Source organism: Drosophila innubila, assembly GCF_004354385.1.
Source record: "Drosophila innubila isolate TH190305 chromosome 2L unlocalized genomic scaffold, UK_Dinn_1.0 4_B_2L, whole genome shotgun sequence".
Lineage (NCBI taxonomy): Eukaryota > Metazoa > Arthropoda > Insecta > Diptera > Drosophilidae > Drosophila > Drosophila innubila.
In genome coordinates this window covers 25,908,352-25,932,418 of record NW_022995372.1, presented here as the reverse complement: position 1 = coordinate 25,932,418, position 24,067 = coordinate 25,908,352, and the positions used below count along the sequence as shown (strand labels likewise).

At 35.7% G+C, this 24,067-nt stretch overlaps 2 protein-coding genes, 1 non-coding gene and 1 pseudogene across 3 annotated transcripts; 3 read left to right on the top strand and 1 right to left on the bottom strand.

The window, feature by feature from the left end:
- Nucleotides 1–3,189: 3,189 nt before the first annotated feature.
- On the top strand, nucleotides 3,190–6,872 carry LOC117781128 (protein rhomboid). Its single transcript, XM_034617858.1, has 4 exons — nucleotides 3,190–3,486; nucleotides 5,850–5,993; nucleotides 6,095–6,274; nucleotides 6,364–6,872. Exons 1-4 carry the CDS (start codon nucleotides 3,304–3,306, stop codon nucleotides 6,607–6,609), a joined length of 753 nt encoding a protein of 250 aa, XP_034473749.1. The 5' UTR covers nucleotides 3,190–3,303; the 3' UTR covers nucleotides 6,610–6,872.
- Nucleotides 6,873–11,185: 4,313 nt separating this feature from the next.
- Nucleotides 11,186–11,355, top strand: LOC117782429 (annotated as a pseudogene).
- Nucleotides 11,356–14,205: 2,850 nt separating this feature from the next.
- On the top strand, nucleotides 14,206–14,402 carry LOC117782427. The gene has a single exon (XR_004617260.1). It is a non-coding gene; the product is annotated as a U2 spliceosomal RNA (small nuclear RNA).
- A 2,497-nt stretch (nucleotides 14,403–16,899) lies between these two features.
- On the bottom strand, nucleotides 16,900–23,855 carry LOC117781275 (mucin-5AC). The gene is made up of 7 exons (XM_034618027.1): nucleotides 23,493–23,855; nucleotides 22,424–22,759; nucleotides 22,284–22,364; nucleotides 20,252–21,356; nucleotides 20,093–20,198; nucleotides 19,122–20,037; nucleotides 16,900–18,480 (listed from the first exon to the last, which is right to left on the bottom strand). Exons 1-7 carry the CDS (start codon nucleotides 23,578–23,580, stop codon nucleotides 17,246–17,248), a joined length of 3,867 nt encoding a protein of 1,288 aa, XP_034473918.1. The 5' UTR covers nucleotides 23,581–23,855; the 3' UTR covers nucleotides 16,900–17,245.
- Nucleotides 23,856–24,067: the final 212 nt, after the last annotated feature.

The following is a 24,067-nucleotide window of genomic DNA, read 5'->3' as shown; positions in this document are numbered from 1 at the left end:
AACTAGACGCTGCGCTTTATAGTCGCATCGGGGAATGTAAGAAAGGGGGTATCGCGAGGGGGGTAGAAGCAGTTTTGCCACTTTATTTACTCCCACTGGCGGTATCAATAAAATTGCGGTCATAAACTGAAACCGCAATAGGCCGCTACGCACTGCCACGCCCATAAGCCTCCTCTCCTTCCCAATTTCTACTACTAACCTCCCAAGTGACAGCTCCTCAGTCAGTCAGTCACTCAATCAACTGGCAGCCCCGCCCACTTTTCCCTCAGTATGCCCCTCAGTCGCGTAATGAGTTTGTGTGCTCAAGATTTTGAGCAAAGATTTTCCTAAATGTTTCTTTGCTCAGCCTAAAATTACAAGTCCTTCACTAGCTGAATTTTTGGGCAAAACTGTGAACAGTTTTTTACCGACAATTAGAGAGCATGTTGGTTTTTACCAAAAAATCATGTTGATTCGGCTCAAGGCTATAAATTGTTATAATGGTATAAGTATATTCCATTTTTACAGTTGAGCGAACAATTTGCACATAAACATGTTGGGAATTACAGTCTTTAACTTTCGATGTATTCGCCAATTATCTACTACTTTATGTTCACTGAAATCAATGATATTTTCCTATACTTGGCATGTATAATTTTTTATCTTATGGATTTTCTGCGATAAAATATTTAAAAAATGACTATCAAAAAATTATTTTTTTAACATTTATACCTTTTTCCCATAATAGTTTGCTTCTTTAACAATTTTCATTTTTAAACAAATAACTGTAAAAATAAAAGTTTACCAAAGTGTTCATCGAAACATTTACACATGTATACATTATTGTAGTTTGGGGTATTTCCACTTTTCGCATAATAATCAGTAACAAAGCTTTTTTAGTTGCTTTAAAGCTACTAAAATCTTCTGGAACGCAAAATGTCTGTTTCTTAGATTTTTTAAATATTTACGTAAGTTTTGCATCTTCCAATCATTATATTCGTAAACAAATAGAAGCTTTCATACCAGCATTGTAGCTGAGCAAAGCTGCCGAATCGTTTTAAGCTGCACCTCAAGTCAAGACGTCCCTAAAAAGTTAGTGACTCTACGGACGAAAGGGTAACTCGAAATAAGAGACGCAGTATATACTGGCGCGTTAGTCGATATAAGAATTGTCTAACTGACTGATTTTTGGCCTTATCAACTTAGGAAACTATACAAGGCTTCTTCGGGCAACTGTTGTGGCACGTAGATTTAAGATGGGTGCCTCTTAATGACTCAGTGCGTGTCAAGGTGAAACTCGAGTCTGGTCTGCTGTTATGTATTTGTGGTTTGCCTTATCATTATCTTTTTCTTTCTGAGTTCAACTCTCAACTCTGTGACTGACCCAAGATAATTATTCGTGCCGTTTTTTTTGGTCTCTCTAGCGGTTTTAATGGATTCTTACATAAATATTTCATTGAAAGCCATTCATAAGCGACGCCACACGGTGCTGACAGGCGCCTCCACTCCACAATCCCAGCCCAGCCACGTGTTATGCCCCAAAGAGAAAAATAAAATGAGAGAGAAAAAGTCAGTGAGAGAGTTGAAAAAAGCTTTTCACCACACAATGACAATGCCGATAACTTTTTCGTAAAAACATTTTAGCTTATGTTTAGGTCGATGTTGTTGCAAGTTTAGAAATGCAACAACTCGTTGGCAATTTGTTGATTTTAGCAAAATGTCAAATGCCAAGGATGTGATTCGCTTCGATGATGCAGCTCCTAATGTGCTGCCAACACAATAAAATGTCTGCAATCAAGTCCTTAAAGCCAAAAATTATTTAACTAAATTAAAAAATCATGTGGAAAGATTTTATTAAATTTAAAATTTATTGAAATAAATTAATTTTTTTTAACTGTTAAAAACTGCGTATAATACATTTAATAAATACATATTAATTATATAAAACATAGAAAATGTGTTAAAGAGCTCAGACGTTTTTTTTTAAATAATTCTCTAATTTGAATCCCTCCGCACAACCCTGCTTACGTCCTTGTCAGCAAATTCATTTAGTTATAACAAGAGCAGGTCTATAATATGGAATCCTCTTTTCAATATAAAATATTAACTTTTGTATCTTTGACAGTTCACTGCTTATATTTTGCTTATTGCATTTGCAATATTGCAACATAATAATGCCAGGATTCTTGTCTCCTCGACTGGCTTTTATTTTTATTGCTGGAGCTACAAAATATAGTTTGACAATGTATGCAAAAATTTTTTTTTAGATAATATTTACTTATTTTTTATGTTTTTTATTTAAAAACATTTCAAAGCTTTATTGATTAATGTTATCAAAGAGCTGTATAATAACCACGGAATATTGTTGCTTTCGCATTCTTTTAAATTTTCTCCTGCAACATTCAAGAATGCAGGTAGCTTCCTTTATTGTTGTTTTTCCATTGGCAGACAAGCTTTGAACCAATCATTTTGACTTGTAGGGTATATCGGTATTCGATGATTTTTGTTTGGTGAATTATTAATAAAAAGTTGCATCTCAGAGACTTTAAGAACTAGAGCAACCAAATTTGACACACAGATTTCTACAGACCCCACGCAGATCAAGTTTGTTTCAAATTTAAGCCACGCTCCCCTCCGCCCCGCAATTCGGGAAAAACCACCACACCCACAGTTTTTAAGATAATAAGGTTTTTGAGCTAATTAACGTTATATTTATATTATATTTTTTTTCTGTTATCCCGGATTATCGCATCAAGAACAATCAGTTGAAAATTTAATGCATGAAATTTCGACGCACCGAACGGCTTCAAAAATGTATGATATCCACGATTTTAAATTTTGTTCGATATTTTTGGCATATAAAGACTTTCTAGACTTTTACCTCGTAAAGAGGTTTTTTGTTTGTACAACGACGACTGTAAAAGCGTTAAAGATAGCAGAGTTCATTCATCTAGCAAAGACACAATCCAACTAAAAAATTAATTTTTGAGCTGACGCACAAAAGTTTGCTGCAGTTTTTATTCCTACGCTCAAGTGCAAAAATGAAAGATCAAACGATCGATGGATCCGATTCGATGCGTGTTCGAATTAAACATAACGAACAAGAACAGCAACAGCAATAAAAATAAAAATAACAACAAAGCACTGTTGTTTGATAGGTGGGCGCTGTTTTGGGTTGGGTGTAGTGTAGTGTAGTCGTGGGTTAAACGCTAAACGCAGCGGACGTAGCGTTCGTTCTTCGTTGTTTTCAGTTGAATATTTTGCTTAAGTATTTCTGTTGTTTCGAATTAAAAGTGTGACAGTGTGATAAGTGTGTGTGCGAAAATGTCGCTGTCTCACATTGACAGCAACAAGAACACAAAGGATGCCAAGTTGCTGCTGCCAATATATCCTCGCGTTGCGCCTTTGCAGAAAATATTCATTGATGATTTGACGGCGACACATTCGATGGATCGACGTCGTCAATGGCGTGTGCCCTGGTTCATTTTATTGATGTGCTTTATGCAGGTAATGCCCCATTTATGATGCAATTGCTCCACATTTCACACTTCCCTGTTCAGCTGCCAGTCAAAGGCAGTCGGACGCGGCGTGCCAAATGTTTTATGTATCTCTCTCTTTCTATTATCCAAATTTAATTTTCAAATCACACACATCTTGCTATCGCCACTTGCGGTCAATAATTACTTTTACTTTTGTTTGAGTTTCACGCGCATGTTTATTTGTTTTTTAGTTATTTTTTAGCTGCGAAAGATTGTTTTTTTGGAAACGTAAATTATTTCATACATTTGCTTTACATACGAATTAAATTCTTTTTCTGAAGCATGTTTTGAAGGCTTATCAGCTGTTGCATGTATTTATTTGAACCTGAATGACTTATTTTATGAGACTTATGAGTTCGCTGGACTTGTAATCAGCATATTTGTGAGTGAAACAAAGACTCATTTTATATCATTTCTTAAGTACTGCTGACTAAAAGTATAGAAAATTTTTTATAGGTGCGAGTATTTATAATTAATCTGGAATGTTGCACATACAGCAATTATACAGCCATTAAGTAAATGGCATTTGTCATATGTGGATACTCACTTTGCTTGTTTTTGATAAGCAATCATCTTTTTAAAAACTTTATTATTTAAATTGCTTTTCGATAAGGACAAATTAATGAAGAAAAGTTGAATTTACTGAGGAAATAAAATTAATAAATCATTTGAAAGAATTACTATACGCTTATTTGTTTTTTTTTTTTTGTTTATTAAGCTTAATGTTAAATACTGCTTATTAAAAATAAATAATAATGATAACAAATGTACAAAAGTTGGTAACACAACTAACCTGCGATTTGTTAATGCATTTATTGTACTTCTCTTAATGCATCTTTGCATCTATGCCTTCATACAGTTCCAGAAATTTATTGTGAGTGTGTTCCAGTTCATTGAAAGTGTTGGATTTAGTCTTGTAGCAAGTGCTTTGGATATGTGGAATTGTGGATACGTTTTTGCCACAGCCACCTACTCATTCACCTGGGAAGTCTCACAAGTGTCTGTACCTGTGGTTATTGCATCCCCGTTGCATAATTCGACCCATTTTGTGTCACGTCTTAATATTTGAAATGTTTGCTATCTACGCACAATCATGTTGAGATCGTTGTTAATTGTTAGAGATGTTGTTATTGGTGATAATTAAACCCAGCCCACAAAATGCTATTCATTCCATATTGCACAATCTCGAACTCGAATCTCAATCCAAATCCAAATCACAATCACTAGCGACGTGTCTTGAGTTTATTGCCATTTTAGTCAGTAGACAACTTAAAATGTTGCAACTGGCATTTGTCTTATTTGGTGTGATGCATGCTGCCACCGTTTTGGTGTTGCTGCCTCAAGACTCAAGATGTTGCCGCTGACAAAGCATCAATATTTGTGTGGCAGCTCTTGGCACTCACACTTTGGTATCTCACACTTGGCCGCTGAGCGAAAGTGACAGATTGCTTGGCATCCAATAATTCTCTCATTTTTTGATCGATGACACTGTGCAACAAGGCGTTGAGTTTAATTTAGTGATGCTTAGTAAGATAATTTTAGATATTAGAATTTTAAAATGAATGACGTGAATAAATATGAATAAGTTGAATGGAAAGATAAAAGACGATATTGAGTCTGAACTATTTGAGCAAAAATGCAATATCAATTAAAATGATGAGTAACGAAATAAGTAAACTGTGTACAGTGGAAATGGGTACAATTTTCAATGAATGTGATTCAAATTGTTGTATATAAGTAACTCTTTAACTCAGTGTTCCATATAAAGATAGATTAAAGATGATACTCAAGCCTAAAGTATTCGAAGTAAAGTTCTCTGTAAATATGAATCACGATTAAATGCTGGATTTATTCAAACTACTTTGTAGAAAAATGATAGATTAAAGATTATCCCCATTCATAACAACATTTGTTGTTTTTGGACATGATGATCTCTATATCCGAAAAATGGTATATTAAATCGAATTAATTAAAAATGTTCACTAAATCTGAATCTGCGTATTAATTAAATACGAGTTGAAGCAAATAACTTGATCCCAAGTAATTGGACAATCTGCAAGTACTGAAGAAATCTGATTCAGGTCAGGCAGGATTATATCTCAAATAGTTGTCCATATAAATATTTAGCCTTAGAGCTAGAACTATCAGGGCTCTTATGTTAAAACAGACAATAAATCTGATTGAATTAAAAATGTATTATACATATATTATTTTAGGTATGAGTGTAGAGTCAATCTCAGTAATATTAACTAAGCTTGCCCGCAACTTTGTTTCTCAGTGTAATGGCTGATTGTGACTTTAAGGTCAATGTTTTTTCTTCTTCATTCACAGATATCGCTGCATCTGATTTCCAATGAGTGCATGCAACGGCGTCTCATCTATAGGCCGGAATCATGCCACGAATATTGGCGCTACTTTACCTACATGCTGCTTCATGCGGACGTTTGGCATTTGAGTATTAATATGTGTCTTCAGGTGAGTTGCTCTATCAACCACACACCACTCTGAGTAATTGTCTTATATCTTCTTATTTGTTTATTTCTGTTTATTTATTTTTTATTTTTTGTGTTTGTCAGTGCTTTATTGGGATCTGGCTGGAACTGGAGCAGGGTCATTGTCGTGTGGGCCTGGTTTATATTGCGGGCGGCATTTGTGGGGCATTGGCCAATGCCTGGTTGCAGCCGGAGCTGTTGTTGTTGGGTGCCTCCGCGGGCGTCTATGCGATGCTGTGCAGTCATGTGCCGCACCTGGTTTTGGTCAGTCAACTGTGTCCAAATCGAATGCAACCGCAATATAACATGTTCCTATTTGTTTTCATTTTGTATTTTCTTTTTTATTATTTTAGAACTTCTCACAATTGTCGCATCGCTTTGTACGCATTGCTGTGATTTTGATATTGCTAGTCAGTGATGTCGCATTCACAGTTTATCATTTTTGCATCAATCACAACCGCAATCCCCGCATTAGTCTTGACGCCCATCTGGGTGGCATTTTGGCCGGTTTCCTTTGCGGTTTCATCTTTTATCGGCGACTGGAGCGCATATCCACAACAACAACAACTTGGCATTTTTTGAGTACTCGAAGTGCCTAATACTAATTAATTCCATTGTCTATATATAGACACACTGTTTTTAGCTTTACATTAGTCTTAAACCATTTAGAATTCCACACGAATCGCAGGAGAGGTTAATTATACAATCTTTCCATCATTATTTTGTCCCATTTTTTTTTTTTTTTTTGGCAACTTGAGTGATTTTTATGGTCACGTACTTTTAGGGCTATTCATAATTATTTTTATCATTCTTTGCTATAAGAGAACAATTGCTTGAATAAATGTTATTTTACACTTTCGAATCGATTTTTTATTCCATCTGCTTCAGTTTTACGACTTCGTTGCAAATTCCCAGCTAATTCTCTACAAATTCTCGCTCGGTGAATGGCTCATTAAATATTTATGTTAGATTTTATTGATATTTAAGCCTCGAAAATTGGATTTTCAATTAATTTTCCACTTGACATTGCGTAACTTAAATGTGCAGCCTTATATTTGCTCAGCTACTAGTTAAAAATTCATCGATTCACGTATTTCCTCTAATAGCATCTAAATTTGTTCTTAATTAAACTTTCTATAAATTAAAATTGAAATTATAATAAATTCATGGCAGATATTACACACATTCACATCTTAGAGGTTATTGATAAGGTTTTTTTGACAATTATTCTGACTTGAAGTAGATTAACTTAATGTCATTAATGTAATACTGTGCACATTTTGCGTCAAAGGAAATCAAGTTTATAAAAGCGACTAATTAATATTCATCACATCAAGGAGCGTTTTCAACAAATTTGGATATAGGCATTTCCACAGCCCCGTTGCGTTACATTCGTACGGCAAAATCTGACAAAAAAAACATGAAAAAAATAAAAATTTAAAAAAATTTATATTTAATAAAAAATTGGAAAACAATCGGCCTTTTTGATTAAAAGATATAGGCAGCGTCGTTGCGAGGAAAAGTTTTTCCCGGGACAAAGATTTTGGCGGTGCACCCCCCCCACACATTTGATATTATCACAATATTTTTTTAACAAATAAACAAAACATGATTAAAATGGCAATAGAGTTAGAGCCCTGCATGAGTGCACACTAAACTAAAAATTATCCCATATTTCCCAAACAAATCATGTGATACTCATAACACTATCAATCCTCACACTGTCTGTACAATGACTTTGTCTTAAAACTCATTCATGAGCATGAGTCTATGATCCAGTCGAGTCATAATCTAAAGCTAGTGTGAGTCCGGTTCACAAAAAATGATTTGCTTGATTGAATAAAAAATCACAGTCTCTCTCATTACAGCTTTCAAATACAAGCAACAGGTGATATTGACAAACTCTCTACTGTAAGCACTGTGAACACTATCAGCAGTTTCAACACTGTCAAATTCTTTGCTCAGAGAAAAATTTATGATTTTAGTGATATTCCTTGCTTTAAAAAACTTGTAAAACCAGAAAAAAGGGAAATTGGCAACAGTGAAGCCGTCTTTACCACGGCTGCTCTCTTTTGGGGGTCATCCTTTTGATAGTATGCTTGCAAACGTCGTAGCGCTTCCCGAAAGAACCTAATACTGTTTGGCCTCTTACCAAATCGGAGGACGTCACCTTATTAGAAATTCACCTTGCACTAGTTATTTATTTCTGAAAATGTGTGATTCGCACATTCAACACTGAAATAACTCAGCAAGATCATAACAACGAGTGTGAGAGCAAACACTAGAGAGACTGTCTTAAAATCATAATGATTTTCGTAACAGTGTGAAAGCACATCATACAAAATGAGTTGAGCCACACGGCAGCTTAGCTTCGAGTCAATGAATCTGATGATTCAATAACTCATAAGGAGTTGAAGTATTTATTTGAAAACAAAAAATGAGTCGTTTTGAATGTGTGTACAGTGTAATTTCTGACTGTTAACTCGAATTAGTGTGAGCTTGTGCCGGGCTCTAATAGGAGTGTCAACAATTTAAAATTAATAACAAGTTACAAAAATAATAACAAAAAATTTCTGTAAGGTAACAAAAACTTAAACTAAAACAACAACGTATAGAACTTAATATATATAAAATTAAATTCAAAACTCGTACTTTTCTATATTTTAAGGAAGAAAAATTTTCTCCATATTTAAAGATTCTGTAATGGTATTCTCGATCGACAACAAACTGAGATTGTCAAAGATGCTTACATACGAGAACTTTTTAATTATTTAACCCACATCTATTTTTGTCAAACAAAAATCCCAGCGGTTTTTGTTCTCACAGAATTTGGTCACAACCTCAACAGTTGCAAACAAAAATGCTTTAACATAGTAGTCTTTTGACCGACTCCGATAAAAAAATAGGATGTGCTCTATAATATTTCCATCGGTGAAAACTGACGCATTAGAAATATCCAAGTTGTTCTCAAAACACCGACGGTTTTTTATCAAAAATATTAAGTGAAAAATCGCTTGTGTGTAAGTCTCTTCTCTCTCATTGAAGACCTTAAGTGGTTTATTTACAACTTAAAGTTTACTTAAAGAACGTTCTGCTGACGCTGATATTACAGGATAAGTTAAAAATATCCTGTTAGCGATTTTCATTTTATTTGTAATTTGATGTCAAAGAATTTAAAAAATGTTTCAAAATTTTCGCTCATTGGGGAAAGTGTTTGCACTTGTCCATTTTAACTTAAATCTGCTGAATATTGCTTGATTGACCGCTCAAAAAAGCATTTAAATTTTCTATCTAAATATTTAGGAAAAATACATGTTCCTATGTGCTATGTTAAATCGAAAAAAGTTATTGATAGTCCATTTTAGCCCTGTTAATACTCAAATGAACACACAAATGTCATGATTATATTCTAGAAACATTGTATTGCTGGATATAGGACAAAAATATGCGGTGACGTTACGTTACACTATGGTCCGGATGAAGATTTTTTAGGAATAAATTAATAACTCGAGAACGAATAAAGTTTTTTTGGTCTAGTCTTTTGCGTTGAGCCTATGATATAAATACGCAAATGGCCTAGAAAAGTGGGCGTGGTCCCGCCTTTATTTTCGATTCTGCGATATTTAAATTTTTTGTTTTTCAAGCTATCAGGACCAAACTTACAGGTTAGGCGTGTTACTATTCCCGTAACGTGTTGGAAAAATTTCATCCAAATCGGACAACTATATCATATAGAAATAATAGGAATTATCAGTCGAAAAGTAATTTTTTTTCTAAAAACGCTATTTTTTTCAAAATATCTGACCAAACTGATCGTATATAAGTGATAATATGCTCCTCACATTCGAGCTAACATATATCAAGATCGGAATACTATCATTTATAATGTCATATAGTTCAAATTATTAAAATCGGTCGTGAACTAACTTTTTGTATGAAACTAGAAATTTTTTTTTGTTGATTGTAGATTTAACATTTATTCAATATGTAAACACAAGCTTTTGTAATATTCGCCAATGCGCACAAAAAAATAAGCCAAAAAATCATAATTTTGGTCATTTTGTCTCATGTGTTGTCGCCACACTTTAAACGAATACGCATTTTATAACGTGAGGTTAGCTGAAATAAAGTGAAATTGTGAAAAATGCGCAAAAATGCGCAACTTAAGCTTAACAGTACAATTTTAGAATTGATCAATATTCAAAATGCATATAGTCACATTGCTGACAAGTGCTGACAAAATTAGTTATATCTTATTAAAAAAAAAATTTTATTGAAAAATTTTTTTTCGAGGCAAGTTTTTAAATTACAGATGGCAACATATAGCATTTTGATTTTAAGCAAAACAGATATATAAACACAAAATACAAACCACAATGAATATAATCCATGATAAATTTTGTTAATATAGCATTTATATACGTGTTGTAAGACAATTCAAATTAACCTTAAATATGAGAATATCCGTTTCATGTGCTCTTTGTTCAAATCAACTCTGTTCAACAGCTGATTGCTGAACAGTGTTGAGAAATGTTAAAATTTTAGTTATGCAACATTTGAGCTTGATGTGTTTTGAATACATCGCCATCAAAATATCGGTACTTTGAACATGTTTATAAAATGACTTAATTCCTAAAAAATCTTCATCCGGACCATAGTGCGTTACAGCAATAAAAGTTGGTTTTGAGTTGGGGTTGAAAAACAAAAAACTTTCCGAAATGGAAAAGACTTTTTGCATACAACTTTTTTGAATATCATTTTAAATAATGTAAGTTAATTTTTAAAGATTTTGAATTTAAAAATATTTTCCCACTTATTTTTAATTAGCCTTAGTCCGACACGTTGCGTTACATGATGTTACGTTTCTCTAGCAATATATAGCAAATTAATGTTTGACTTAATTAATATATTTTAACTTTCTAAGTAATTATTCCAGCGTCAAATATCTTTTTATTATATTTCTCGACTAAATCTATATATTTTTCAAATAATTTTTTTTCTTGGCAATGATGTCAAGTCATATCAAGATGACACCCTTAACGAAGCTACCCTTAAGTGAACTACCCTAGAGTAGGCACTACAAAATGGTTGTGCAAAATTTACGTTTTCATTATAAATCCCAAGTTGTTATAGTAGTCGACGAATGGAGTTGTAGGCGTTGACACCATTAAAGTTATCGCTTCTCGGCCTTTTGGCTAAGTTCAAATGTGTAGTATATGTTCTTATCAGCTTAACATCTGATAGTTCCTCCATTTTGGTATCAGACGGAGTGCTAGGAGCTTGCTCCACCTCTGTCAAGGGTTGGCCCGGTATTGCAGCACCGCTGGGATTTCAGCCCTACTAAGAAATAAATGACAATAATATGTATGACTAATTGTTGAGTCAGTCGAGGAAAAGTCATTTATTTTTATATTGGCGCCACGGCTTCTTACTACTGTCTCCACAAATCTTTACAGAAAAATCATAATCTTTGTGACAACAATTTTAAGTTACAAAATAGGGGCACTCCATTATGCACTGAAGTTTACTTGGCCAAAGTATTCGCAAAAATATATTTTTTTCGATCAAAAATTTGGTCAAGTAATAATATTTGTTGTATTTAATATTTGCAATATTGAGATACACACATACAATTTTGGCGTCTCTATCTCTTATAGTCTCTAAGATCTAGGTATTCATACAGATGGACGAACGTCAGGACATGGATTTATCGACTTGGCCGTTGATGCTGATCAAGACAATATATTAGGGCGGGACAATTTGTATGGGTAAGAAAAACGGTAGCAATCGTACCTCAAAATCGGAAACTATGATGAATTCTAAGATTATTTCACCAGAAAACTATGGGTCTAACATGAATTTCTAGATCCCGCTGACAAGCATAAAGATTTCCGTATAAGGTATATTAATAAAATGCGATTTAAAAAAAAAATATAAATAAAATACCATATTTTTCAATGATTCTATTCAAGCGGTTTATAACGAATTTTATAAAATTATTTTTTTTTGGAAAAACCAAAAATAAAATTTTTTTTTCGACAAATGAGCCGAGCTATCCATTCCCGTTTGACTATATCTCAGTGACTATAAAAACTAGAGCTTTCAAACTCAACATGTCGCCTGCTATAGCCGCGATTGTTTATTTATTTGCCACGGCCAATCACGCACCCATAATCTAAAATATTTTGTATATATTTTTTACAGTAATTACGAGGTTGTAGATGGAGAAACTTTGCAAACTTCGTTTACTTATAAAAAATGTACTGTAAATTTTGTCAATTAACAACAGTGGCGTAGATAGTAAAGCAATCAAATGCACCAATCCCCATTGAAAAGCTATACGTTTTTGGAAATTAGCTATCTACGAAACTGAACGCTACCAACTAGCAGTAAACAAAGCTGATGATAGCCATCAGTTCTAATAGCAACTAAAATAACTGAAAAAGGGTAAAAATTAATATTCAGCTAATGAATGAAAAAAGCATTGTCGTAAAGCTAAATAAATTTCTCAAAGCATACCAAGGAGTGGTGAGGAACATGTCTAGATCCAATGCAGTTTCTGAATTTGAGATGACATTGAAAAACGTGCTTTATGTTGCTAAATGTGGTTGCATAAGAACAATACCATGCTCCTGTGGATAAATTCCGGATAATTTAAAAATGTTCATGATTGACCGACACACCAGCAGAAAAATTACAATTCCCGAGTTCGTGCTATATATTGAAAACCAACAGTCAAGTTAGCTCGTAGCCAGCTTTGATCCTTCGTATCGACCCGAATCTTCACAAATGAATGTCGAAAATGAACTCGAATTTGCAATGCCAGCTTAACAGAGCTGATTTTGAGCAAAAGAGAACCTTACTCTGAGATACTCTATGATTGCAGCTAATGGGGTTGTTGGCTATTTTTTTAATTCCAATTAAAAATACGCGTTGATTGATACCTCAATCACCCAAATTCGATAACTGGTTCAAAAGATAAATAAATTTAAAATTTTTAGTGGACTTCTCAAAATTAAATGTTTGTTTGTCTGTTTGTATCAAAGCGCTAAAAAGCCTTAGATGTAATGATGGGGATTTATTCCATTTCGAATATCTAGAAATGTTTGTTTGAAAAACTAGCGGCTTTTAAAAAAAAAAATAGAAGCTACTGATATGTTCTATATATCATTGGAAAGGTGTGTTTGAATGCTTTTAGTCGTACCTTTAACCTTTTTTTTAAAATACTCAGGTAACATTTAACAGGTGAAATAAAGTTTTTTAGCTTACATTTTGGCGATTTCTGACAACACGGCTCTGATTTTTATTAATTTTATTTTATTTGAGTATATTGTAGTACGAAAAGTTTTGAGATTTTTGGTATATGAAACATAAATTTTAATTGAGGGGCTTAGAAGATATTACCTGGAAAGTGAATATATACATTTTCTATCGGTCGAATATCACGTTTTAAAACTTTTTGGTTTTATGAGATATCGCAACCAAACTGATACAATATGCATTTGGCTTGGTTTTATATATCCTGACCAAAGTTGGTTCAAATCGGACCACTATATCATATAGCTGTCATAGGACCGATCGGGCAAAATCCAAGTCTTAGTATGAAAAATTTTTTTTCATAGTAAGTACGGGGTCTCCGACAGTAGAGTATGCTCGGCTGATCATATTTAAATATGAAATAGATTCAACAACTAAATTTATATATTTTACTATTATCCTGCATTAATGATAAAGTTACAATGTCAAAAGCAAAAGCAATTGCAAAAATTTCTGATATCCCACAAAAAAACATATACACGAGGTAAAAGTCTAGTGGCAATTTCTAGCCCCAAAATTTCTGATATCCAATTTTGTGACGAATAAAATTCAGTTTAATATAAAAATTTTAAATAAAAAAATATAAATCAACATAAAAAAAACGAAAATTGGCATTCGGCACTGCGCAAAAGTAACTTTTATGTACAAAGAAGCTCACCCTTTTTGCTCACAGTGCACAATGCCACTGATTCTAAACTGTTTGGAAATTACAATGTCAAGGCACATCAAAATGCCACCCTAGACAAAACTAACCCTTAGGGAACTACCTTAAAGTAGGCACTACAAAATGATTGTGCAAAATTTACGTTTTCATTATAATTCCCAAGTTGTTATAGTAGTCGACGAATGGAGTTGTAGGCATTGACACCATTAAGGTTATCGCTTCTCGGCCTTTTGGCTAAGATCAAATGTGTAGTATCTGTTCTTATCAGCTTAACATCTGATAGTTCCTCCATTGGAGGACCGCAAATGTTAAACTGATTTTTGGTATCAGACGGAGTGCTAGGAGCTTGCTCCACCTCTGTCAAGGGTTGGCCCGGTATTGCAGCACCGCTGGGATTTCAGCCCTACTAAGAAATAAATTTCAATAATGTGTATGACCAATTGTTGAGTCAGTCGAGTAAAAGCCATTTGAATTTTTTCAATAATATAAAAACGTGTAATTTAGTGCCACGGCTGCCACTTAATAAAATAAACAGGAGGTTCCGCCCCTGATCGCTTCGGTCGTTAACATTACTAAATAAACAATTGAATTAACAGAAAAAATATATATATTAACATAAAATTACAGCAACATAACATTCATATAACATGCCCAACATAATTTATTTGGCAAATTTCTGAAGCAAACTTGATTTGCGTACACAACATAGCAGCAGTGCTGCCAGTTTAGCAATTTAGTTGCTAGATCTGGCAACTTTTAAAAAAATTTGTAACTTTTTTTTTAAAAATGCTATTAGCCACAAATCTAGCAACTTTTAATTTTTCTTTAGCAATTTTAGCAACTTTATTACAAATCTAGCTATTTTAAAATTTTCTTTAACATTTTTTCCTATTTTTGTACATTTTTCAATTGATTGCACATATTACGATAAATAATGGTCACAAAGATGTCGGAGCTTGAATTAAACTCAGTTGCTCGATTTCATGAACTTGCCCGCTCACTCACTCTCTTATTGACTTTTGAATTTTGCTGACTGGTTATGGTCTAAACAGACATTGCAAATGTTGCCAAAATTATGATCTCCCCTATGAGTACATGATTCAAATTTCAGGAAATGAAAAGTACTCGGACACAAGTGAAGCTGACGAGTTAGATAATGCAATAAGTATTTCCTCTTAAATATTATGACAAGAAATCATTTATTTGAAACTCTAAGAAATCATGTTTCTTATTAATTTAATTTTTGTGATAAGAAATCATGTTCATTTTAATTCTAAGTATTGTTAGTTTGTGTTTTTTCTTAATAAAATACAAATTTTTTGTAAACTAAAATTTTAGTGATTTAGCAATTCTTTTGGAATTTTTTACATAATTTTTAGCAATTTTAGCAACTTTTTTTTCAAATCTAGCAATTTTTGCTTTAGAGATTCTGGCTGCACTGCATAGCAGTACTGTCACCAAATTTGGTAGCTCTAGCTTTAATAGTCTCTGAGCTCTAGGTGATGTGGAAAACAACAAATATCCTTCCCAAATATGTTCTCTGTTTATTACCCAATCTCGATGAAATTTTCAGCACAAATTTTCACGACTCGCAGCTTCAAATTTCTCTTGTTAATACATTTTTTTATCATTTTCGTGGGCGGACGTGGGCGGGCCAAATTTAAAAATTAACTTGATATAGGTCAACATCCTAGAACAACAAAAGAACAAAATTTATTAAATTTCCCATAAGGAATTTCTCATAAGGTACAGGTTTTTTTTAATACTACACAATACGAATATTTGCCAAAAAGTCCAATAAACACAGCTTTATCCAACAGGGGGCTCCTTCCTGATATATATGACCAAATTTGGTTCAAATCGGTGCACTATATGCACTATGACAGCTATAGTCATAGGGCTAATCGGGGTCAAATTCACCTTTAGTATGGACAATTTTTGTTTTTTGAGATATCTCAACCAAACTCACAGAATATGCATTTAAGTTGGTTTTATACATCCTGTCCAAATTTGGTTCAAATTGGCTTACTACATCTTGTAGCTGCCATAGGAAAAATCATATTTTACGAACAAAACAGTACCGAAATGCGATTAAAATGGATGGGAAAAACCTGTACCTTGTACTTCCCAGCGTTACCATACGGTAACACGAAAATAAAAAACGTAAATTTACTGAAAAATAATGTTTTTTTTTCAAATTGTTTTTACAATTTAAAAGAGCACTCTTTTACCTTTTTAATGATGTGTACATTGCCTATGGTTCAGTACTAAAATTAGTTAAAAGATTTTATTTTACTTGCGACGAATTGCCAAATGCCGTTTTTTTTTTTATAGTGAGCAAATTAAAGCACATTTTTCGATTATCAGTTAGGGACAACAATTTACTCTTAGAATGAAAATGAAATTTACTGTCTGAAAATGAAGTTTTAGTAAATACCTATTGCTTGTTACCATATGGTAACGCTGGGAATATTCAGGTTAATACCAGTGCACTATGGTTCACTTGGCATAAGCACGTGGCAAACATCTTAACAGAAAAAATCTGCAATTTTAGAACAAGGTGAGACAACGTTCTAAAATTCTAAACATATATTCTAAACACTTCAAAAAAAATTAAGACCATAAAATATTAGTGGGTTTGCCATTTGAAAGGGCGTAAGTTCACGGCCAAGTGTAAGCTAAGCCCCAAGTGAGGGAACCGTGATTATAGGGTCAGAAATGCCTCCTTCCCCCTATTACCTATGTATATATTTACAGTATAATCTTACGCTTAAACAAGATCAGATCCAAAGTAAATTAATGGGCTAGATTTAAAGAAATCAATCGGGTTGATTACCTGGAAATTCCCCAAAAAATAAGTTCAATTTATTTTTAATTTAATTTTATTTGTTAATATTTTGATCTCGAATTTGAAGTTAAAATTAAATATTCAGTTAAATGCATTTATTTAAGTGTAAATGTATTTTAATTTAATGTTAAATATCTATAATACAACTTATGATTAATATATAGAGCTAAAGTTACCCCTAATATACTAATCAGCTAGGTTTATTTCTCGTATGGAAAGAAATGCTCTAAAGAGTGTAAGCTAAATGTTAACTAAATGTTAAATGCATAAACAAAGAGTTAAAATTAAAAGGGGGAAGTCAGTTAACACAGACACAAAAGCATTCACGCACACATACACACAGGAACGAGTACGGTGAGTATGGGTAACAGGGTGTGGGTGATAGGGGACTAAAAGTTGGCTTAAATTAACAGTCTAATGGGCCACACTTGACGCCCACCTCGGTGCATTTGCATTCTAGGCATTGATTGGATAATTCTATAATAATGCGACCAACGCGATACATGCGGCCGTAAATGTTGCAGCCGGCTAATTTTAAAATGCCCGTGTGGTCCATTAAACTATCACCACCAACCACGCCGCCAACACCGCCGCCTCCGCCACCAATTGAACTTGCATCAGCTGCTGCAGCAATGGGAGCAGATGTCGTTCTTGTTGTTGTTGTTGTGCTGCTGCTGGGCGCGTGCTGATAGTGATGGAATTGCTGCGGTCGCTGTTGCAGCTCTAGCAACTGTTGCTGCTGTGGTTGCAACATATGCGGTCTCACCTCATAGCTGGCGTTCATGAACGGCAACTTGTCGAACGGTGACATTAAAAATGGACGCATTGTAATGGAAGCAGTTGTTGTTGTCGTTGCTTTCGTTGTAGATGTAGTAGTTGCTGCTGTTGTTGCTGCTACAGTTGTTGGCTTAGCAATTGTTGTTGGTATCGTTGTAGCTGTTGTTCCTTTGCCCTTAACACTTGTCAACGCTGCGGTTGCAACTGAGTTGTTCCTGTAATTGATGTGGCTGTTGTTCGGACTGTTGTTGCCGCTGCTGGCGGGAGTTCGTCGCGTGGCCTGTTGAACTTTGAATCTTATGGGTTTGGATGTCGCTGCAGTTGGATTATTGCGTCTGTTTCCGGCTGCCGGTTTGTTTTTTGTTTTGTTTCCTTTTTTATTGGCACGTGTTGTCATTGTTGGTCGCACAGTTGTCGTTGTTGTGGCTGTTGCTGCTGTTGTAATTGCACTTGTTGCTGCTTTGCCGGGTGGCAATGTCCTAAAGGGCGGCACTGTGCTGCTACTGTGAATTGCGCTGCCCAGCAACTCGTCCAGCAACTGATCCAGTTTATTGATTTCGAGTTTGTCTATTAACGGTGTTTGTTTTGTTGTTGTTATTGCTGGCGTTTTTGTTGTTATTGGTTCAGCTGTTGTCATTATTGTAGCTGTTGCTGCTGCAGTTGCTTTGTCACCGGAAGAGTTTCTGATGCTGTAGCTGACACTCTCAATATGTTGCAGGTGTTGCTGTTGTTCTTGTTGCAACTGTTGATCTTGCTCTAGCTGTTGCGTTGGCTTCTTGTGCTGTTTATCAACAATGAGTGTGTCCAGATTTGGCGACTTCTCGGTGTGTATGACATCTTTAAAGGGATCGGGAGTTGTAATTTCTGTAAATTTAAAGGGAATAATTAATTTCTTATTTTCTTAAATTCTATGTGGTAAATAATATTAAAATATATATTTTAAGATTAAACATAAGGGTGGAAGCCCAAATTCGTAATCTACGGTCAATTCTGAGATGTTTTCAGCAAGAAACCATAGTTCTAAAATCAACTCCTAGTCCCCCGCTTTTTGAGTTAACATTTTTTGAGTTTTAAGTCCTTGCAAGGACAAAACTTATGTTTTAAGGACAATGGGTCTTATGCTAAAACTTAAAAAAAAAAACGTTAACGAATTTGGGTTACCAGTTAACATTTTTTTTTTGGTCCATATAAATCGATGCACCCTAATATACATACATGTATAAATGGAATTTACCAGTAACGCATGTCTCTCTATATTTAACTCAGCCACAGAAATCAATCCAACTGAAAACCGATTTAAAGTGTATGGGCTTTGGTACTTAGTTAATAAAATTAGTCCGTAAATTCGATTGAACCTTGAACATTTTATCAGCTAAGCACTGATTTAAAATTAATTAAAATTTTAGCAAAAAGCCGAATATGGTTGTCCACCCCTGCTTTAGATAGTCAACTTTCACCTAAAATTTATTCAGAATATTTTCATATTTTTAACCCAACCAACTTACCTATTGCTGAGGTATCATTGTCCCTTGACTCCGTTGTTATATCGATAACGTGTTGGGTAACATGATAATTATCGCCGATTGCAAGGATCACATTGGTTGTCACATGATCCTGCAGCACTTCCCCATCAATAACAAGCGGCTCCTTGGGCATAAAGCCGCCCTCAGTTTCGGTGGGTGGTGAGAAACCACTGTGTGCTGGTGGCACCACCTGTTGATCGAAGTCATACTTTACATAGTCCGCACTTCCCTCATATTGTCCACCCAGATGCACGACGGGCTCCGGAGGTGGTTCAACTGCCGGCACCTCAATATTGAATTTGTATTTATAGGCAGCCTGATCGTTGTTGTTTTTGTTGTTGTTGTCATTGGGGTGGTGTTGCTGTGGTTGTTGCTGTGGAAAGGCTGAGGCTATCGATGGATAATGTGCAGCGGTTTCATCGTATGAAGCATCGTAATCGATATCCATTTTATCGGAAGCTATCGGTTGTTGATAATAATTATTGGGATTGCTGTAGCTGCTTTGGGATGGCAATTTGGGTGCAGTATTCACAGCATCCGTGGGAAGAAAGGGTATTATCTTCAGATTGGGCAAACTGGGTGGTAAAGTGGGGGCGGTGCTGTCATTGTCATCCAAAGGCTCCGCTTCCAAAATGCTTGGATTCGTTTTGATTATCAACGGTTTTACGGAGCTAACGATGTGTGGAGGCTGTTTAGGTTTGAAGCTGGGCCTAACGGTGGTTCTGATAGTAGTTGTGGTGGGTTTCGCGGTGGTGGTCGATGTAGTTGTCGTTGTAGTTATCGTTGTTGTTGGTTGTGGTGTTGGTGTTGTGGTGCGTCGAGTGGTCTTCGGTTTGGGTTTCGGTTTGATTGTCGTAGTTGTGGGTTTAACCATAGTTGTTGTGGTTGGCTTGGGCGTTGTTGTTGTTGTTGGTGGTTGTTGTTGTGGTGGTTGTTGTTCTGCTCGGCAGTGTTCTATAGGTCACGGGCTGTCCATATTTACTGGTGACCACAACCATAGGCGGAGTGACCGTCAAATTCGCCAGCTTCGAGTTGATGCGGTTATGCAGTGGTTTATTGCTTGTATGGGTTGGTTGATCGATGTAACATTGGGGTGCACGTTAAATGTCCACTTCAGTTGCTTTGATCCTGCCCAATTTTCCGAGTTGCTGAGGACAATTTGTTGTGCTTCCGCCGGCAATTCACCCACTGCAATCTCATCGCTGTTCAATTGATCATCGAAATCATCTGCAAGGCGTTTAATGCTGCTCAAAGTGGTGGTGGTCATGGGTGGTTCCGCTTCCGGTTGAGTTAAGGCCGTGCTGGCATCCACAAATGACTCAGTTACCATTGAGGATGCCTGCATAGGCTCCTCCTCGTCAGGACCAAGCAGCAAATCCACCCAGGACAAGGGTTTCTTCACAGTTGTCGTGTCTGGCATGACTTTGATTTCGTTCTCCGTGCTGGGACCTAAGAGTAAGTCTAGGAAACTCAGTTCAGTGGTGCTGCTGAGTTCAGTGGCCACGCCCACTTCTGTAGTGGGCGTAGGCGTCGCTGCTTTCACCAGATCCATGTTGCTGGCCAGCACTTGATTGTTGTTGCTATCGATGAACTCGAGTCCCTCTCTCAAGGTATCGAGTATACTCTTCTCGCTGCTCGCTTGGAGGGCATCTCCTACTGGAGGCTCTGTGGGATGACGATCTAAGGGATAATGCTCCGCCATGGCATTCTGTGGCATCGTCGCAGCTGCGGCTGTCGCCTCTGCTTCCTGCTCCTCCTTTCCAAACAGCAAACTATAAAGATTAAATTGCCTGGAGCTCTGGGAACGTCGATAATCCCTCTGACTGCCGCAATCGTAGCTGGAGGGACAACACTGTCCCTTGGGCACCACGGGAATGCAGTTCTTCAGCGCTGGGGAACATTTCTTGGGTGCACAACGTCGCGTTCCACGTATGCAGAAACAAATGTCACACGGCTTGTCCGCATCCGAACGCATCTTCTGACCTTCTGCATAGAACTGTGATCCCACAGTGCAACCCCGATTCCTCTGCAGACGCTGCGACATTCGCTGGAAATGCTTATTCGATGTTTTTCGATATCGCACTTCTTGAGAGGATTTTCCCGATGTCTTGCTGCTGCAATCGTAGCGCACCGGACAACAGGTGGAGTCCACAAAGATGGGCTTGCAACCCTCCACGGGCAACATGCACTTGGGCTTCACGCACTTCTCGGTTCCACCTGAGGGAGAAAGAGAAGAGAAAGTTTAGAGATTGATACGATGACTTCTGTGTCGATGTTACTTGTCCCTATTTTCTGTTCATATCTACTCAAGTTTTCTATTTCTTTTCAGCACTAATCCCACTTGGAGTTGCAGATATTAATATTGTGTACTTAGCCCATTTTTCTTATTTATTGTCTACACTCACTGTTCCCATCAACGATTCCCACTTGAAACTGCAACATACTAAACCCAATTGAATCTCACACACATTTGCATAAAAATAACCAGCCATTAACACACTCTCTCTCTTTCTCAATTACTAAACTGTTCCCACTTTCTGAATAACTTTTCGTCTATATTAATAGTTACTCAATTTTTCCATTTGGCGTAATCTCACCTCCTTTATTTATTTATTTAATTCATAAGTTTTATTGAAGAGCACTAGTTGCTATTACAGAATGAAATGTTATTAAAATTAGATTTATTTTAAATTAACTGTCTCCTATTAAGTCATTCCATTTACTGTTGCCGCGGTTTCCCCTGTTGCCCTGCCTTGTTCATATTGATATTTTAGATGGTTACTTCAATAAATTGTCGTCCTTATTTATTTCCACTCACCGTCCTTTCATTTTTATATACTTACAATTCCTTCTTTGATTTTTCAACTTACAATAAGTTTTATCATTAACTTATCCAATTTACCACCCAGACTTCTCATCGCACTTACTGTTCTCGGATTATGTACTACTCGTACTACAGTTTTAATGTAAACTGTGCCCTTTCTCACTCTTTGTTCTCTTTCACTGCTCTTTCTCACTGCTCTCACTTACTATAGCGACCTGCTGTTTCCGCTGCGACAATGAATTGTTCCATTAAATTATTATCATCGTCTGTTCCCTCTCTTTACAATCCGTTCTGGAATTCATTCTGTCTCTTTTACTTACCTATGCAGTAGCAATAGCTGCACAGATTCGACGAGGACATGGCCGATCCCGACTTGTACACTGTTCCATTCTTCACACAAACTAAAAATATATTTTATGGTTTTTAATCAATGCATGTGTGTATGTTTATCTTTACTTACCAAATAGATCAACATCCGAGTCATCGGAGCGTCTTTGTAGCATATTATCATTGACCACGCGATCGATGGACTCGCGTTCATAGTGATCCAGGTAGGCGATGATGCGTCGCTTGGTGGGTATCTTATAGAAGGCATCCAAACGAGCACACGATAAATAGGGACAACAGGTGTTTTTCTTTTGGACAACCACGCAGCCCCGGGGAGGTGGCATTGGCATCTCCGGACAGACTTTCAGGCGACAGACGAGCGTCTTGCGATTGCACTGACAGTTGAGGCACTTTTCCATGCTGGGCACCACCGACTTGTCCGCGTACCAAGTGCCATTATGATGACATCCTAAAAATTCGATATCATTATGTTCAGAAAGGAAAGAGTTCGAAGCTTAAATTATAATTCTTTTGAGAATATAAATTTATTTAATACAATAATACAATATCAATGGGATGTGATGGTGGTTAATTCTTTTAATTAATTGAGGAAGATATGCAAGCAAGAGATACAATAAAATGTTAACAAAAATATTTTAAATAAGAGTTCTTTCAGCTTTAAAATTTTATTTTTTTGTTTCCTTTATAGTTTTAGCTCTAATTTTAAATTTTAAATTTTAATTATTTAACATTTATCATAATTTTATTTTAATCAAATTTTCTTAGTTTCCACTAAATAAAGAAATATCAAGTTAAAATTTTAGCATAATGAAATATTCATTTAAGAAAATCAAACTGTTAAATAAACCAGTTATTCAATTAAAATAAAACATCAAGGATAAAATACAAGAAAGAATGGATTGATTTTATCCAAATATGTACTTATAATATTATATCTTTGAACTGATCTAAATTCCAGAAATCTATTTAAGTTTCCCTCTCTTAGCTCTGATAAAAAATAAGAATTATTGTATATTGTTCTTGATGAAACTTAATTTCTGAAGTTAAGAATTATGAACGAAACTAGATTAAACTCAAATACTAAAGCAGGCAGCTTCTGTTGTACACGTTTTCCCTCTCCGCTTGTTTCTTATAAACTTGTGTTATCAGAGTTTTCACGCACGTTACCGTTGAGAACTCACCTGTATTCTGCGTGATAAATGCAGCCAACTGTGCGGGCAATACGAAAAGTATTGCCAGTAAGAAAATGCTGACTAAGCGAAGCGTCATCTTTGCCCCACTTCCTCCTCCTGCTGTTCCTGTTGTTCCTCTTCTCTTTTTAGCGGGATTGGGGGCCTCTGAGCTGTGGTTCTTCCACTCGGTACTGCCTTCTGCTAGAGGCAACAAGCGAGTTGCAACTTCCAAACTGGGGTCGTCTAATGCGTGAAATGTGTGCCACGCAGCGGCAACTTTCCAATGACAAGCGAATCGAAGCGTCTTCTGTCGGTAACTGGAGGCCAATTCATGCTCCGGTGTCATAAACCGAATTAAACTAGATGCAATTACCCGCACAATTGTTTAGACATTCAGAGCAAATGATACAGGTACGAGTATTTTCTATATTCACAACTTGGTTAATTCTGTAAGACAAAATTTAGAGAGAGTGTGTGTGAGAAATGGAATGAGGAAGAGGGTTTAAGCCGGGTTCAATTCAGGTAAGTGACTGCTAACTTTGCTGGTAATGTATTTTTCTTATGCATGAAGAGCTTGTAGGTAA